A 19,490-nucleotide genomic window follows, 5' to 3' on the forward strand; every position below is an offset into this window, starting at 1 on the left:
AGATCAAACTGAAGTGCAATGACACATCTATAGGGTAAAAGGAGGGAGTGGGGTTGTTGTACTATATCAGCCTTGTGAGGTGATAATACCATTGCATCTTCTGATAGAATGTATACTGTAGAACCAGCGATATTTGCAGCATGAAATTTTTGCAAATTAGAGCCCAGCCTTCAACAAGGCATGATATTTTAGCGAATTATCATTGGCATTCAATGCATAATATAGCGTGGACAAGAACTTTCACATGCATTTTAATTTTGCAAATTTTGGCTTCTCACAAAATTTGTGAAATGCAAAAATTGATGATTTTATAGTGGCTGAATCAACTACCGCTGTATTTTCTTACTATATACAAAATACATTTTCACTTTTCATGACCTTCTACCAGTCTGTTTCTTTGCTTTTAATATTTTGAAGAGAGTCAATCTGAACAAGGATAAATTGGACAAATTCATAAAGGTGTAGCAATGTGGCAGTCCCATATGAAGGCCATCGCAATACAAGAGGGATTCAGGATTGTGTGATCCCTGTTCAATTACAGTCAAATTTCAAGACATCTTTGTTGGTGAATGGATGTGTTCACTGGGGAAATGGATGTGCTCACTGGGGAACAAATAATGGTACAGGTTAAGAAGCACTGCCCTCACAAATCAACAATTTCACAAGGACAAAATCTGAAACTGAATACCTTTTTCACTTTCTTTTTTTCTTCTTCTCCATTTACCTTGATATATGTTGTATGTCTTGTCATCTCATTGAGTCTCAGGCACAATTACATTACTAGACAGATACATTGAAGATGAAGCACTGACCCTACAGAACCACACCCCTTTATGTTCTCATTTGAAGGCATCCACAAAGAAAGACAATCATTTCACTTCATGGGACCAGAAGGTCCCCCTGCCCACCACTACTAGTAAGAGGCCTTTCCATCCTCACTGAATGGAATACTGTATTTTAATCTGATTATCTACTTTGGAGGATTTGGTCAGAATCCTTATTCAAAAGAATGATTAGTCCTTGTTACCAGGTTTCAAACAAACCACAGAAGCAGGTGATGCAGGTACATTGTAGATAGACTGGCATGATAGGACTAAGCAGAAGTGAAGGGGGGGGGCAGCATCACTGTACCCTCCACTTCACAGTATGAGTAGTAGGAAGAGTACATTGAAGATTACATGTGCTTCAAGCAATGTACAAGCAATTGCATATTTATTATCCATTTCCAACATTCACATTTTTGGACTGACTAATGCATATTATATCTCTCAGATTCTGTGCATTTCCTCTAAGAGCCCTGCTTAATGATTTTGAAGGATAAACACCTACATGTATGGTGGATGATAGGTATACCTTTAGTGTCTACTCTGAACAAAAAAGTATAATTTTTATAACAAAGTGATAAAATTGCAATTATGCATGGTGCAGACTGACATACAGCTGTACCTGATTGTCAAAGACAAGCACAACTCATACATGATTTGAAAAACACAATGACAACAACAAAAAACACCTTTGCCTGAGTGATGATTACAGGGAATAAGTCTTGCTGGGAAAAAGTGCTAGTGTGAGAAATAATCCACTTATTAAGATAAGAACTTTGCACATAAATCTTACATTTTGTGTATAAACGACAGATGGCAAATAAAGCAATCTCTGAGTGTCTCTGCAATGTATTCATGCAAGTATCAGATTTTGAGCTTTAAAATACTTTTTGGATCCAGTTGTCCATGTAGGCATGTGACAAAGAGTATAATTACACATCTAAAATTAGTGCCTGGCCAGAATTAAACATCTTTCTGTCATTAGTCTCTCCCATTATCTTTCTGATTCTTTTCTCTCGCTCTCTACATGGTATGTCAGTTGTGCTCATTCCTCCAGACTTCTCTCAATTTATCTCCTTCTGTCCCCCTATCACCTCATGTAATTACATGTGTGCATAATACATTACACTCTCATCAGACATGATACCTTGTGCCAATTTTGCAAATTGCATGCAAATAATGCTCATCTGCTTGACTTATTCTCACAGTGTATTGACTACACTAATTTGTGAACCTTTAACTGTGTCCTATTCAAGGTGTTTGACTACTGCTACCATGTAGTACCAATCAAGATTGACTCATCAAAATCCTGTAAATATATGGATAAAAATCAGCATTTCCAATATAGAATACTGTAAAAGTGGAAATTTTCGCGGTGTTCAAATTTTCGCGCATTTCGCACAACCAGAAACTAGCGCGAAAATATAAGCATGCGAATATTTTTGCTTGCCATATGTGCCTGTGCGTGATGTCTTGATTCCGCGGAATTAAAAACACGCGAAACTCTTCCGACCCGGCCAAGCGCGAAAAATTAGTCACGCGAAAATATCCACTTTTACAGTATCCTGGTTTTCTTAATTTGTACATGTCCATGTCAGAGGTAGAGTATGTGGTGATTTTCCTAGGTTTCGGAGAAAAGGAATCAGTTAAAATTCACACACAATATGCTACACACACAACAAGTACATTTGTACAGGTTACTTGCCAGATTCCCCCCCCCCCCTTATTTTTTGCACGTAAAGTAAGCAAAGAAGTATGCATCATCACATCCATTTATAAATCTTATTGCAACATCTGATTTACTTATTCTGTATGACACATGATTGCAGACAACTGCTACTGAGCAAAACATCAAAACATCGTGTGTGAACATTCTTGACACATTTTGCTGCCGAGTTTCCACTGTCACTTTCCAACCCCAACAGATTGTTGCATGTCCCTGGTCCCAGGTGAGAAGTTTTCAAACAACAAGAGGAATGCAAAGTCTGTGGAGAAACCTGATCCTGTTCTGCTCAGTTTTCAAAGTTATGGAGCACTGAACTAATAGACTACCAGTACACCAAGCCTGCAAAAGTAGTATAACCAAACAGAGACTCCAACTCTCCCGTTTTCGACGGGAGATCTCCCGCCGAAAACCCATTTTTGCAAAATCTCCCGTTCTCCCGCTTGAGATTTAATTTCTCCCGCCCTGGCTCTTTGTCTCCCGTTGGAAAGAATTTCTTACTTATTTCTATCGTATGTTGAAAAAATAAGCCTTAGATACAATGTAGCACCAGAGAGCATCTAGAACCCTGGGAATTTAGCGCTTTGCACACATCAAGTTGGAGTCTCCCGTTTGCTAAGGGTTTCAGGCGGGAGAATCTCCAGATCAGAAGGTGCTTGGGGTTGGAGTCTCTGACCGAATGAAAACAAGGAAAAGTAGAAATTATGCGGTGCGTAATATATGTCCCCGCCGGAAGTAGCATTTAGTAGCAAAATGTACAATATAGGTAAAAAGATCAAGGTCAAAGGAGTCAAAGGTCAAAATTCTATGTAGAAGTTTTGAAGCCCTCACCTACAGTAGTGCCATCACATAAAGCAAACGGAATCGAAATCGGGTTAGAAATGGCGAAGGAGTAGCATTTTGTAGCCAATGTACAATATAGGTAAAAAATCAAGGTCAAAGGTCAAAGAAGTCAAAGGTCAAAATTTTGTGTAGAAGTTTTGAAGCCCTCACCTAGTGCCATCACATAAAGCAAACGGAATCGAAATCGGGTTAGAAATGGCGAAGGAGTAGCATTTGGTAGCAAAATGTACAATACAGGTAAAAAATCAAGGTCAGAGGTCAAAGAAGTCCAAGGTCAAAATTTTGTGTAGAAGTTTTGAAGCCCTCACCTAGTGCCATCACTTAAAGCAAACGGAATTGAAATCGGGTTACAAATGGCGAAGGAGTAGCATTTTGTAGCAAAATGTACAATATAGGTCAAAAATCAAGGTCAAAGGTCAAAGAAGTCAAAGGTCAAAATTCTGTGTAGAAGTTTTGAAGCCCTCACCTAGTGCCATCACATAAAGCAAACGGAATCAAAATCGGGTTAGAAATGGCGAAGGAGTAGCATTTTGAAGCAAAATGTACAATATAGGTCAAAGGTCAAGGTCAAAGGTCACAACTGAAATTCTGTGTAGAAGTATCAAAGCTCCCATGTAGTGCTATCATATAAAGCAAACAGAATCAAAATCGGGTTAGAAATGGCGAAGGAGTAGCATTTTGAACATTTTGATCACACACGGACGCACAGACAGACGGACAGACAGACGGACAGATGGACAGACGGACACACACACGTACGGAGCCCGTTTCATGGTCCCCTGCTCGAACTCGTTCGGTGGGGACAAATATCATCTTCCCTACATACAGTCCATTGTTGTTGTTTTTTTCTTTCACTTTGTTGATTAGATATGGAGAGATGAACAATAGTATCTGATGAATAACAGTTAGTTGGAAAAACATAGAGAGATGCCAAATTTCAATCAAATAAGTAAACCCAGCCAGTAAACAAGCATCACTGGAGTGTGTGTGTGTGTGTTAAAGATTCAAATTACTGAAATTCTTGAGTTGAGCTGATTTTTATTGCAAGTGATTGACAAATTGCCCTACACTATTGTATAAAAGCATCAAATTAATCAGTGCTTAGTAGTTAGCCGCAATAAAAATCAAAAGTATGAAATTGTGCTTGGGCAGGATTTGAACTGGAGCTTGTAGGTGCAAATCCTGCCCAAGTTCGTATGCCCATGATTTTTATTATGGCTACTACGAAACACTCATTAATTTGGTGCTTATTTATGCTGATGTAGGGTGATTTGTCAATCAGTTGCAATAAACTTGGAAAAAATCTATGTTTCCAACTGAAGCAAACTACATGAGTGTGTCATAGATCAGTTCACCTGTAGAGCCCTAAAATGCAATTTCATCAAAATGACTGCTGCAGTGTAGAACATTTAATCTTAATGCTCTAAACTCACTTATTTAATCAATCCGATTTTCATTGTGATATACGTAGCTCAGAATCATTGGAATTATGTTCTTTCTGTATTCCAATACAACTTTCAGTTTAGTTATATTCTGCATTTTGAATTCAGCATTTTAGTTCTGTATTAATGCACTTAGAAATGTTTGTATAAAATCCTATATTTATTACACTATTATTGCTATTCAATTACTGCAGTAATCAGCCACACACCTAAATTATTCACTTTGCCACCTCAGTAAAAAAACACAAAATGTACCAGTGTGTACTTTATCTGCCCTGTGTAGTACTCATTGTATTGTAATCACTCATGTCTTCCCTTTCTTCTACAGATTCTCAATTCCCCAAACCATAATTACTTTCTAGTGCTTTCAGCATCAACACTGACTTTAAATAAATTCATTTACATTGCATTAGTGATGGGTGTGCGATTCTTTAAGTCATCAGCAATAGTGTCAGTGCATAAAATGAGAAAAGTTGCTTGAAACTCTTTGAGCATCAGACTGATCATCAAATGGGGCATGAAAGTAAAGCTGCACTCTTTCAATCAACTCTGTCATGCCTTCCGCGTCTCCCTACAGCCCAATACACAAGAGCAAATCAACAGTGAAAGCTACAACTTGTAATACCCCGGTTGCTTTAATCTGCACAAAGTGAAAAGAAGATCCTGTATTGTTGTCCCCCTTGTTTTGAAAGCATTGATGGAGAGGTTTGACCACGCTTTTTGTGTTGGTTACTGCGCTTGACCACTGGCCAACAAGTCAAGGAGAAAGCAAGCAGGTGAGATGGCTGGTGCCTTCCATCCAGACATCTGTTGGTCAACTTCAGCTGTTATGTAGGGCTTATCTTTCAATTAACAATTATTCCAAGGTTACTACACACAGAGCCACAATGGAAATCAGGAGAATTTATTCACCTTCAACAACACCTTAAGTAGAGCTACTTGTAATAAAAACTGATTTTGAATAGTAGCAGCAGAAGAAGTGCAATAGTGTAAATGAAATGAAGACAAAATTCTGGACAAATATTGACAAAGGGCAGAAGAAGATATACTGAAGATATTCAACAGCTATTTTGCAGTATTTGCTCTACATAACGGTCAAATACATACTGTGGTTTTGACTCAGTATTTATAACTAAGTCGAAATGATATGAAATGCCACTGAAGTTTCCAAATTTCTTGATAGAAATTTTTAGGTTAAAGACACGTCTGTGACAGTATGTACCACACATCAACCAAGGCATTCAATTTCCTTAGGGGGAAAAAAAAGAGTTCAAGTATGCATATTCATCTTTTTGGTCAAAGGACTAAAATGAAAAGCAAGACAGGTGATGAAAAGATCACAGGATGTACCACGCGTGCCAGATAATTTTATGACATTAGAATGGTTTATAGCCTCCGATTCATAAGTTCTTATAAGGCGTGTAGTTCATGATTTTCTCCACATTCTGTCTTTTTTTTCTTCTTATCACTGCTTTCACCTGAACAAATTTCTGTTTGACCTGAGAATTTGAGTTGTTTGGTTTTTGTGTATCTTTAACTCATCTTTCAGCGGTGAATTATTTGTCTGTCAAACTGCTAAACAGGTAGACTCTTGGAGGCATAAAACCTTCTGTCAAGTACTGCACAAGTTTGTCAAGTACCAAGCAAGTTTGCCAACATCCCTCCAACTCCTGGGTTGATCTCCTAACTTGTAAGACTGTTTACACTAACTCCTTGCATAGGGCCAGCGAGCCGTGTCTTGTCTTGTAGCTTTGTTCACCCAGGTAATGTAGCTTGTTAGTGTGCATCCATTGACATAGTGAATATCAAAACCGCATCGTCCCATGCATCTTACGCCATCCATCCTCTTATAGCCCCCGTCGGTTATGAAGAAGAATCACTGGAAAAGCAATTTTCTGACAAAATATGACATGATGGTGACTCACTCGCTCCGTGTTGTTAAAATTCCATGAAAAGACTAGATGCAGCGACATCAAAAGCCCCCCCTTTTTTTCAGAACTTGCACAATATAGTGAAGACTGACAAGATTGAAAGAGACAGGAGAGTTTGAATGCAATCTACATACAACCCTCAGCTTTAGCAATTACATTTTATTTCCTAGTATGAACTAATATCTCGAGGTTAAGATAATGAGATTGTATTTCTTCCATTTATATGATGTTATCATTTCTATGATTGTTTGACGAGTTTTTTTTTCCTTTTAAACATTCGCTTTACTTTAAACGTTGAACATGCTCAGAGGATGTCACAGTTTTTATCAACTAACTGTCTCTTTCAAGGAAATTATGCACTGCTGACTCATTAATTGATTCAAGGCAACCTCTGTTTGCAACTAAATCAATTGTGTTTCATATTTTACATTTTTCCTTACACTTGTCACCTGTATCTTGGGCATTTTTTTTTCCTTAATAAAACAAACAAACAAACAATCAAACAAATACCCCAGCATTAACTGTGCTTTACAGTTTTGACTGCTTCTTCATAGTTCAACCAAAAAAAAAAAAAATGTGAGTTAATGACCTTGGCACATACAACATAACCATAATTCTTTGACAGCATTTGCACACTTTGTTCCTCTGAAGAGCATAGAACTAGTGCTGTAGAGCTTGTTCAATTGTATACACTTACAGTAGCTTTACATCCCAGTGTATCATGTGCATCATATTCAGTGTAGCATCCGTCCCTTATTGGCACACAAAACGATGTTGTCAAATATCGTACTCAATGCTATATTAATCTGTCAATGCGCAGGCCTTGCTACTACGCTCAGGATTAATTGACTTCATGTATGAGCACCATGCAGTCCAGGACGACGGTAACTCGATAACCAAAGACTCACCATCTCTTGATTAAGAGAGGGTGGGTCTGAAATAAGGTATGAATTACACACACATTGGTAAGATGAAGACCTGGATATATATAAAAAGCCAACTGGACTGACCTACCCATACAGTTCACACTACAAAAATTATCACTGTTCTAGTTAAATTTTGTGAATATACACTGTAAATAAATGGTGGCTACAATTATCAGTCACACTTTACATGGCATTATTGGTTTATAATGTCAAAGTATTCACCCACAGACCATTCACTCAAATCCAATTTGATGTCATTTTAAGTTACATTGCACAAGTTTTTCTACAAACATAAGTACATTGTACAATATCAACACATAAAAATTCTAAATAGATGTAAAGCCTTGAAATAAGAAGCACGGAAGAACCTTATATGTGTGTGCATTTTTTAAGTTTAATCAGAAAAGAACAGTTTTAATAGAAATCACAAAATAATGTATGTTGATAGAGAAACAGCAACTATGCTTGGAATATGTACAACTCAGTCTTGAAAGAGAAAGAATTGACATTGCAGACCAGGATATTTCAAAATGCAAAAGAGAGATTTACAAGGATTTTATTATGATCTTCTAGGGATATCAAGAAAGTGCTCTGTGTACTCTTATCTTGTGAAGTAAAACCTTGCTGCTTGGAATGATCTACAGCTGTATGAATTGTAATTTACCTTAACCTCATGATATTCCAATTATAAACTGAAGAATTTGAACAGATTATTTTTTTGGTCTCATGTGCAACCTCAATTTCTTATAGAACATAAATAAATCAATAAAGTACAGAAATACACACTCTTCTGGCATTGAATTCATAAACAGTCAAGAGATTTACTGGCAAAATTCAGTTATAATAACATCTTTTGATGGGACTGAATATCACTGTGTGGAGGAAAATCAATGATAGGAAGCGTATCCATGTTACTGTGAACTCTAGATGCAAGTTTATACAGTAGTGACACAGAGCATACCAAGGTACTTGAGAGTGTGCATTGTGTATATTTACACTTGACTAAGCATGTGGACATGCTTTCACTACTAATTTGCATGCTGCAACAACATGTCCACAGTTTTCAACATACGTGACTTTGGGAAGAGCCCATTCACTCGTCAATATGTTATTGATTTCCTCTTGTCTAATTGAGAGCTGTGCTATTCAGCCTCTACGGTCTCATCGGGGGAATAAAAACACAAGGCAGTTTTTCCCCTGATGGATGATTCCAAAACAATGAAGAAAGGTGAGGAAGATCCATGGTCATTCATGAACAATAATAGTATGATTCTTGTACAGGGTACATGTAAATCAGGCGTTAGGCTTTGCCCATTCTGTAACAGCAGTTGTGATCTTGCTACAGAAGTGTTGGTCTACAAATGTATGTTCCCTGAAAAGGTGTAAAAATTTGCATGGGAATAACATCTGTGATGGGTTCAGTATGACTGCTGATTGATAAATATTGCAAATTTGTTTGCCTTTGATGGAGATCGGCAGGGAATATTGTGTTACTTTTGAATCGAGGAAGTTAGTTAAGTACCTTAAGTAGCTAACCTTTTAAGTGAAACTATGTGTAGACAGCCAGTAAAGAAAAGTATGACAATCTCCATACTGAAATTTAATCTAATGTAGTGACACATGGACCATTTAACAGTCCTCTTTGCATAAAATAAACAGGACTACAAACCCATTTTTTCTTTCCTTTTTTTTGTTGAATGGCATCAAGGCATTAACTAAATTCTTTCTGCATGGCAAAATAAAAAGTGACGGAGTCCATCTCTCGAGGAAAACCAACAGAAAGTTACAATGACAAATGGTCAGAACAGAGAGGGGTCATTACCTAGCTCTGTAGATTTCCTGACGAAAATCACATCATTAGCTTGATCTATGAAGTATTCCTATCTACAACGCTGAACGCTGATGCTATCTATAATTTGTCACTGCACATGTGGCAAGGTAGTGTAAAGATACCAATTTCCAACCACTCCTCATATGCCTATGATTATCAAATGGAAAGGAAATCCTCTTTCACACATGTAGAAACCCCCCCCCCAAAAAAAAAAAAAGAAGATTATGATATATGTTCAAGAAGAAAACATCTGGAAACACTGTTTTCATTTGGTTCCTCTAAAGTATAAGAGCAAATTACAAACAATGAAGTTTATTCCCTACACTGCTTGCCACTAGGAAACAATAAACATGAATCCTGTAATCAATTGCAATGCCACATTAATATACAGCGGGCTTCTACCAATTCAGGAGCTCCATTCAGTTTGGAAAAGAAGGCAATGCTAGTCATATCATGCAAGATATTTCATCATTGATTGTTTTCTCCTGATTTAGCATCACTATTCCAAGAAGAGAAGAGTAGCTGCTACAGATTTCATGCAGGATATTGGGCTTGTCCTCTAACTACACCAATTACCTGTAGCATTCTTACTGTTTGACTCAGCTTTAAACGATTCACATTTTCATGAGGCATGCCCCACCTCAATTTTCAAAGCTTGTCCACAATACATGGATATATCAACCGATCAATGCATCCCCTTTCACCATCTTTGTGCAGCGAAGCACGAGCTTGGGCTACTTCAGATTGACCAACGGCTAGCTGGACAATAGCCGGACTGCTTGGCCCGTGACATCTTTGGGTGGTGTCTCCCTTCAGCAGTTCATCCATATTTTATGAGCTCTCTCGTCTTGAGACGATGACAATGGACAGAGAAAACCGTCAATGGGAACAGTGTTAGTGTAATGCTGGCAAAGAATTGAGAGTGTTTTAGGGAGAACAGATGGGTTTTTACAGAAAGTTTCACATCATTAATTTGCCTTGGAGTGCAGACTGCTTGAACAAAAGCAGTGACCCTACAAATGTATACAATGCTTGGTGCAATGGTAATCAAAAACACTGCAACACTAAGATTGTGAAGACTGTATTTTGATAAAGGACATTCAGGGCAGAAGGGCATGTTATCAGAGGTTGTGCATATCAAAGCTGTATGACCTAAATTAAATAATCAATGAATGATTCCTTCCATGTGTCTTTCTGATTTCATCTCGTTATCACTCTGCACAAACATTTCAGAAATGAGCTCGACTGTTAAATGCATCACACATCTAATGAGAAAAGTAATAGGAGTAGTAGTAGTAGTAGTAGTAGAAGAAGAAGAATAATACCATATGCTCACTGGATATGATGTCCACAGGTTCATTGAACAGTTTAAACCAGTGCCGTATAAAGAGAGTCTGGCCAACTTGGTTTTCGGCTTGTGAGTTTTGAAGCCTGTGATTGGTCAAAAGTGGTGCCATTTATAATCTTTGTGGAGCCATGTCGTTACCAAAGTGCGCTCATACGCAGTGCCCATTGTTCATTACCCCTTTAATATTTGGTAGGTTTTCATTATTACGTCTGAGCGTACACACTAACCCTGTAACGCGTAATACGCTGGGCAACGACATGGCATCCAATTTACGAGTTGGCCAGACTCTCTTTTATACGACACTGGTTTAGACCATCTCCATTCGATGAGCCAAAATTACACACATCCCAAAATGCACATTTAGCACTCACTAGTCACTAACCAAATCAGGTAAGTGACCATATATGATAATGTCATCTGTATTTTGGAAGTGCAAATATTTGCTGCAATTCTCATGGAGGGCAAAAATTACTGCAGCTCAGTGCTTTCCCTTGTACTGGCATGGATGGACAAGGTATTTCAACTTTGTTTCTCCCATTTTACCCCCCTTGCCCTTGGCATGAAATGGCTCGCCTTATTTGGTTGGCAATCCGAGGATTTGGAGGTTGCCCGCCTGCCTGAGCCTCTGACAAGCTAACTTGTCACTGGGCATGATGTTACAAATTGAGGCAAACCCCCTTTGGGGACAAAGGAACATGTTTTCTGGTTTACTGGAGGGTTGAGGGAAGAAGAGTAGCTGAAGATGAGAGGTACAGTATGTCTGCATTCACTGGACATTGAACCTACGGCATTTACTGATCTGGTTTTCAACACGACACTCAGAATTTTAGTCGAATGGTGATTGGCAGCCTTCTTTTCTACGGGTTCTCTCTCTCCCCTTACATCTCTCTATGTTTTCTTCACCCACTGCTTGATGGGAGACAATTGTGAACAGCTGCTGATGACCCAAAGATTAGGAAAATTGGTATCGACCGGGTGCAAATTGCAGGCAACTTCGCCCAAGTTTCAAGGCAAATTGAATTTACATGTACAGCATGTGCAATACTATTTATTAAAACACATTGGACTTCCTGCATTAAGTGATGTTCTGTCCTTTTGCATTTCATTTCAACTGTACATGGTACATACATTGTTAACAATCTCTGCAGCCCTAGATCTGTAAAGCCTGTGCAGGTTACTGCATCCATCACAGTAGCATAAATCTGTAGGCTTACATGTAAGACATTTTTTTACTTGACATTTTTCGCATTTCATATACTATGCAACACAGAGAGTGGGCAACCAAACCATGTGATTTAACAACAACAAAAAAGTTAATGATGCATTATCTGTTGCTAAACTTGTTGTTTGATAGCTCAACTCAACTCAACTCTGCATTGAGCAGTTTGTTATGTTTTACTATCTTACTTCTTCAAACAGCATACGCTGTAAAAAGTTGTGCATATTCATGTACATTACCCCCCCCCCACCCCGAACGAGGAATATTGATACTATATTCCAGGATTTGATGTCATACAAAATGTTACCAAAAGATAATGTACAATATCATGTCGTTTGACAAGACGGGCAAGCAGATAAGATACTAGATACATTTCACAGACAAATACACAAATGTATGGATACACTTGTACCTTGTACATTTCACTTGCCAGAGAGCAAGTTCTTGTTGCCCTAGGCGAGTAAATTCTGCATCGTGTACAGAGGAAAACTGTGAAATTTTAATCAATGTTGCTGTTTTGACTCTACACCATTTGACAATGACAATGGCAGACAAAGAATGAAGTATTACAGTACCGGTACACCACAAACCTTTGAGAGTACACGCATTTCTCTGCACAATACATAGTAAATCCTCCCCCCCCCCCCCCCCCCCCCCCCCCCCCCCCCCACCCCCACCTGCTTGGATAAGCTTGCAATTTCACTGCGGATATTCTGAGACTGGCCTCAACAAATCAGTGTTTCCTCATATTTGTAGATTCATATTCATGCCTGTCTCTGACTGACGACAAATCACAATGAATTTAATAGGAAGTCCAGAGCACAACATTGCCTCTCATCCATTCCTAGGTAGGTCAGTAAATGAATGGGCGCATGCACAAGATGTAAATAATAGACAGTGGGAGAGCTAACCGCCCTGCTCTTCACCCCAGTGGGGATGGAAATAGCTTTCACTCAGGCAATCAAGAAGGGCAGTGACCCCCTAGAAGGAGCCTTTCTTATAAATAATGTTTTGAGGACAGCAGAGAAATCCAGCTGGGAGGATGTACACGTACAGGGTAGATTATGATTACAACACACTACAGAGTAGCAGAGGATATATCTGGGCTGTGCCACTCAGCAAAGTGGATGCAAGAGGCTTGCTCCTCTGCAGTAACTTGTATCATCTCTAAAGGTGCATTCACATCATCATGGCATCAAATACCATCGTAATTTGCTGTCACCATTCTCACTGGCCAAATACCAATGTGTGGTATTTAAGGTGGTACTATTCTCATTCACTGTGGTATTTCTGGCCCGCAAGTATACTTCTGTGAGGTAAACACTGCAAATGTAAGTTGTATACATTATCTCCTAAAGACAGGAATTTTTTGAGAGTCACATGAGAAATATACTGCAGTGCAGAGTGTGGTACATGTATTTCATGACAAGATTTACACTCAAGGCTCATATGACTTTTTTGCATGAAAGTTTCCCTTACCACCCTAAATACCACATTTCGCGTTGTATTTTGTGATGTGTAACTGCAATTGCATTCACATCACAAACTATCATGCCAAATACAATGTACAACAGTATTTCAACACAAGTGTGAATGGGCATAGCAAGGGCTGCCACTCCCTCATCTTTTATGGGCCACTTTCCTTGTGTACTTGTATTGTGTACAAATTATACAGATAAGAGAGGTTGTGTTAGCCTGAAGTTCCATCTCAGACTTTTCAGACTTTCTAATGTAATTGCGCATACATATGCTGATATATTCATATCATGCCCCTGAATCAAAACAGAGAAGAAAACTACTGGTAATTATAACTGTTTTAACAATTTTTTATTGAAAAATCCTCAAACACAATAAGAAATAATCAACATCAACACACAAGTCAACAATATGTCAATATGATTATGAACATCAGTAGTCAAGACCCGGTGATTACAGTATAGTCTCTAAAAAAAGAAGTTGTCTTATTATCATCATGTCATTTTTTTTTTTTTTTTGTCTTTCACTCTTCAATCATAATTATTTTCTTATGATTATCACTATTATATCATTCAATGTCTATTTTCTAATTCACAGTTTTGGGAAGGGAAAAGGAGATATACAATATATGGATGGGAGTTTTTAAGGTATGCATTGCTACTGGGGCAACAAAACTGTGGGAAGTTCAGACTACCGAACAGTAAAAGAAAAATAAACTGCAGCGGAAAAACCTTCAGATAGAGACATCTAGCCTTCTCAGTTGGTTGTGTGCATGTCTGTATGCGTGTCTGTCTCATGTGTATTATAGACAAGAGATGGCAGGGGTATTTCTGGCTGGTAAACCAATCAGGTCTGCACAGCTCTCCAGCGTGCAATGACTACACTACAGTCTGTTTTTCCCCTGCAAGCCGGGCTACAGACCTTTGTTTTCGACTGCACTGCGTAGAGCATGCACTGAAGATATATTCATGGAGTAACTCCATGATATATTCTTCATTTGATGATTTTATGTGTGTGTGTGTGTATGTGAGTGATGCTAACAAGAAAAAAATAACACCTGTGTCTGATTATGAATATTTTATTACAAATCTCTATCATGAATTACCTCCTGACGGTTGGTATAGGTTTAAGTGATCATGATAGAAGAGTGAAACTCAGAATGCTTTATAGATTAGGGAATGGTCACCTAAAATGGATGGAGGTTGTAAACCCCTTTATGAAGTCAAATTTCACATTCCTCAGAAAGTACCGAGACTAACCATATTTCATCAGACAGTAATTAAATGCAGATTAGAAGGCATAGTATTGATGTCATCCACCAATACAACATTCAACATACAGTGAGATGGAGAACCAATTCAAAGAGGTTAAATGCATTTTTTTTTTCTGAAAAGATGGCCTTAGTGGATTAGACATAAAACATCATCCACACAGTTGTGAGTGTAAAACACTTCCAGTGTCACAGTCACATCATGAATACTCCTGTGATATGAAGAGTTATCTTCAAGCCTATCGATGCATTTTAGCATTGTCATATATGACGGACTTGTTCTTTTCAAACTCAATTTCAGAAGCTACAACGTACAACTGTACATTGCAGTTCTCATGGAACAATATGATCTGCCTCAAGTGATAACCATATCATACTGTATCAAAAAACAAAACAAAACAGGATTTCAGCATGCCAAAACAAAACAGGATTTCAGCATGCCAAAACAAAAACCTAAAGTGAAATAGGAAACAATAGTCTCACAAGTACACATGTACGTATATGAAAGTTAAGTTTTTGAAGTAAACTCTATAACACAATAAACTGACCCATCATGCATAGCACACTTCCTATTTTATTCCATGTAATTTACTTGGGATGGCCGTTGGATGCTTGCATTACCACGGCAATGGTAGGAGTTCACATGCACTTACCAGCTCCTGGGAGGCATAGTTGGGGGCATTCTTATCGAGGGAGAAATAGCAGTAATCAAATGAGAAGTGCTTGATCCGCTCTTTGTGATGGTTACCGCTCTCCGAGTTCTCAAGCTGTACAAGTGAAGACAGAATGGAAGCAGGTAAGGAAAGACAGCCAAAGATAGAGTGACAGACATGAAAGTAGGCAGATGTGATCGCGATACAGATTTAGCGCAGCACCAGTGACTTATGCCTGTTGTACATTGTAGCATATCAAAACAGAGAATATTGCAGACTTGAATAGCTGTTAATTTTGCACCCAACAACTACAAAATAAGTAAACACAAATAATTTGAGATCAAGTAAGTGTAATGGTTGTATATGTATATCACAGACAGACATGCTATCATTTGTGAAATCATAGAGCAAGTTGAGTTAGTGAACCTTGATGAAATTGGCCAAGTGTGAAGAATTACCGGCACAAAAGTTTCTCCTTTAGCAATACTGGGATATTGCATTGAATGTGTTCTCTAAAGTTGTAAGTAACAAGTTATCATCATATCAAACAAACTATCAATGTTGATACTGTTTCACTAATTGTGATTTTCACATGAAATTTCTTTTCAAGGGACAAATGGAAGATGCCTAGAGCAATCAGAATAGAAGAATGCAAATTCAGAGAATGCTTTCATTTCAAACAGCTACATGAACATTAATCAAGATTTTGGTGGGCTTGCAAAGACAAGTCACAAACAGCTGTGCAGCAACAAGTCAGTTGTATTTCAGATATTTACTGTAACCTAAAATACCTGCAAACTTCTGTCATGGGTTTTTGGTGTACAATCTACAGCTCCATGCAATTACTAATATAGCAAATCCGATTTAGCAGATGTTCAAAGTGACTTAGAAGGAGTTCTAGTTTTTACAACCCCTCAATTGCTTGCCCAGATTAAATCAAATGTGGAACACAATATATAAAATATCACTCTTGCAATCTAATGAAGAAGAAAAAATAAGACTGTCACTACATAGGGTGGCTTTCATCATGCAGCGCATGTATCATCAATAAAACCGACACTTTTAATAGAGACCCCATTCCATTCAACTCTCAGGAATCTGCAGCAAAACTCTCTTTGATTGGCTCCACTTATAGAAGGAATTTGGCCTGGTATATTTAATTCATCAAAATATTTTCCTCATGAATCAGAGGTCTGTTTGTAAACTGACAGGTCTGGTCTCTTGAGCCAATTGTCAAAACAGGAATGTGCATTATTTCCTATCAGTCCTCTTGGTTTCACAATCATCTTTGGTAAAACATTCATGTGAAATATCAACACATACTCGATTACATGTGTACCAATTACTGAATCCTGCATCACATGATAATATGATTTCAGTGTTCTGACATTAGGGATCCCTTTTAGCATGAAAACTGCACGTTCCTTATAGTACCACATTACTGTTTACATCATGGAAGGTTGGAAGAAAAAAAATGGGGAAGTACATGTATTCAACAAGCTGAATGTGAGATCAGTATATTTCGAGACCTTTTAAAATTATTACACAAACATGACTAAAGGTGATGATGATATTGATGACAACATTAACAACAGTTTACAATGGCAACAATAGTTAGTATTGTAAAGAGACAAACATTACATTGTGACTTTGAATGTCATTGGTAAAATGGCATTTAATAGTACAATGTATATAAATTAGGTTTTCCAAAGATAAAAATCAGTTACCTTCAAATTGGTCACTCCAAGGACATTATCTTGGAAGTCATTGACAATAACAGTGGCTTTGGCATCTTCTTCCCTACAAAGGAGAGACAAACATCATTGGGAATTTGTCATTCTGAGATATAAAAGTGCCTGTATTTCACCACTATCACACAAAACTCTCAACAAAACTTGTCTTCATCGAAATAGCAGTTTTGTTTTATGGGATTTCAGTACTCACAAAAATAAATGTAGAGTATCTAGCCCTATAACACTCATTAAACACTGGTCAGTCAATTTATACAATATTGTACACAGCAGAAAACACTGAAGTATCCAGGAGTGTTATAAACAATATCTGCAAATGTTTCAACTCGCTAGTACCAGTTCATTCTCCCTTGCTGATAAACGTATCTCACTCCCCCCCCCCCCCCCCCCCCCCAAGCCCCCACCTTGGTCAATTCGCTCCCCCAGGCCGGGCAGTGTGAAGATGTGTGATGCATGTGGTAATCTCACACACCTACACTCTCACCCTGGCATTGCCGAAATTGTGATGTGCACTTTTTATCATGTACCTGACAAGATGTCCTTGAAGGAATTCCTGTAGCTTAATTTCTTCAAGAAAACACAAGCAGCTTCATTGTTTTTGTTTTTTTTTTCTACTGCAGATTTATGCAATGAAGCATTCACAGTGCAGAGATCACTAAAATGAAGCATAGTAAATGCATCTTGCTTAAAGCTTAAAACAGTAATCAACAGCCCATCTCCAGAAGTCTTCAGAAGCAAGATACAAAAAAGCCAACTTCGTTACGATTAATTTAGTTCGCGCCCTCTCTCCCCGCTGCACTAGTCTATACCACCCGGTCCGGCAGCGTATTGATCCAGATCCAGATCCAGAACTAAAAATTTAAACCATGCTACTTCAATTTCTATGATTTATTTGGCATTCAATTAACCCTCGAATGTTTCTGAACATGTGATGAATGAAATACAATGCATTGCAGCTCCCAGAGCTTGGAGTGGTACTGGTAATGTCATACTCAAAGATCAAGATGAAGTAGGCCTGTCTAGTGTATGTACACTGTACTTCTTTCGATATCATCAAAGCATGATACATGTACATGTATAGTCTCTGACAATCTCAGGGGCGGATCCAGGAATTCTGTAAGGGGGGGGGGCACAACTAATATTTCTGGTGCCACTTCCGGGTTTCATTTTATTATTTTTTTTTGTATTTCTCTTGTTTATAACTAAAATTAAAGCGGGGCGTGCGCCGGTTGCACCCCCTCTGGATCCGCCAATGAATCTTGTCATTATCAGGGTTTGCTATGTTAGAATAATTTCATCTCATGGTTCTCTCAAAACCCATTTTGTCATGTCATCATACAGATGATTTGATTATAAGAGATGAACATAATTGCTTCATTCATCAATCTATACTGATTTTTATAGTGCGAGCAGATACACGTCTCCATCTATTAAACTGGTGATAAAAGTGGATGATTTTCAATCGTTAATTCAAATGAATGACATGTTCACCACCTACATTACAGCTAACAACAGCTAAACAGAGAAGTAAGTAGCATTTTCTTACGCTACAACAATAAAACATACAAACAAAACCATAACCATGATAACTGTGCATCTTTGCTTCCTTTTTTTCTTTTTCTTTTTTTTTTTTGGGGGGGGGTTAGTTTTTAATAGTAGGGAGGTAGGAAGAGATGGTTTTAGTTCTGAGCTCCACAACTTCTTGAACAACTCAGAGACTAAAGAGAGAGACAACTTTCTCAGACTTCGCACGTCCTGACACTAACAGTCTGGGCCGGGTATATGTGCGTGCATATGGTACCCCTAGCTGGCACGGTAGACGTAGGAAGGGTATGCTGGAGAACATTCGAGCCGACAGTGGCGGGGAAGCAAGTACGCAACGATTGGACATTAATCACTGAAATTTAATCATCGTTGAACTTACCTTTTGCAAGGAGGACGGACACGTACGGCAACCTTCACGTTAGCCATGTTCTCAATGACCTACGAGCGACCATCTTAGATAATTTCCAACAGTATTAATCCGACAAGGCAAGTTATTTTGTCCCGTCTCGAGTCTTTGCGATTACCATCGTCAGGAGAATGCTTCTCGTATCGGCACGCAACACAAATGATATGAACACACTGCTAGCTGTGACTGACTGGTATCTGAGCTGTGTTGCTGGCGATGGCCAGTCGCTAGTCGTGTCAAATATCCAGGAACGTCCGATCCGGATCCGAGGGGTGCTGCGTTAGATACCAAAGGAGAGAGGT

The 19,490-nt window shown here is 38.4% G+C and overlaps 1 protein-coding gene across 1 annotated transcript in view; it reads right to left on the bottom strand.

Moving 5' to 3' along the window:
- Positions 1-19,239, bottom strand: part of LOC139730926 (uncharacterized) — a 101,144-nt gene extending 81,905 nt beyond the window's left edge. The window contains exons 1-3 of the mRNA XM_071641809.1: positions 19,162-19,239; positions 17,214-17,286; positions 15,487-15,600 (exon numbers count right to left, since the gene is read on the bottom strand). Of these exons, the coding sequence (XP_071497910.1) occupies positions 15,487-15,600; positions 17,214-17,286; positions 19,162-19,208 (234 nt within the window). The 5' untranslated portion in view covers positions 19,209-19,239. The remainder of the gene's footprint in view (positions 1-15,486; positions 15,601-17,213; positions 17,287-19,161) is intronic.
- Between the last annotated feature and the right edge of the window lie 251 nt (positions 19,240-19,490).

Source organism: Diadema antillarum, unplaced genomic scaffold (assembly GCF_040938485.1).
Source record: "Diadema antillarum isolate AM-2024a unplaced genomic scaffold, OU_Dant_1.0 seq00000343_RagTag, whole genome shotgun sequence".
NCBI classification, from domain to species: domain Eukaryota; kingdom Metazoa; phylum Echinodermata; class Echinoidea; order Diadematoida; family Diadematidae; genus Diadema; species Diadema antillarum.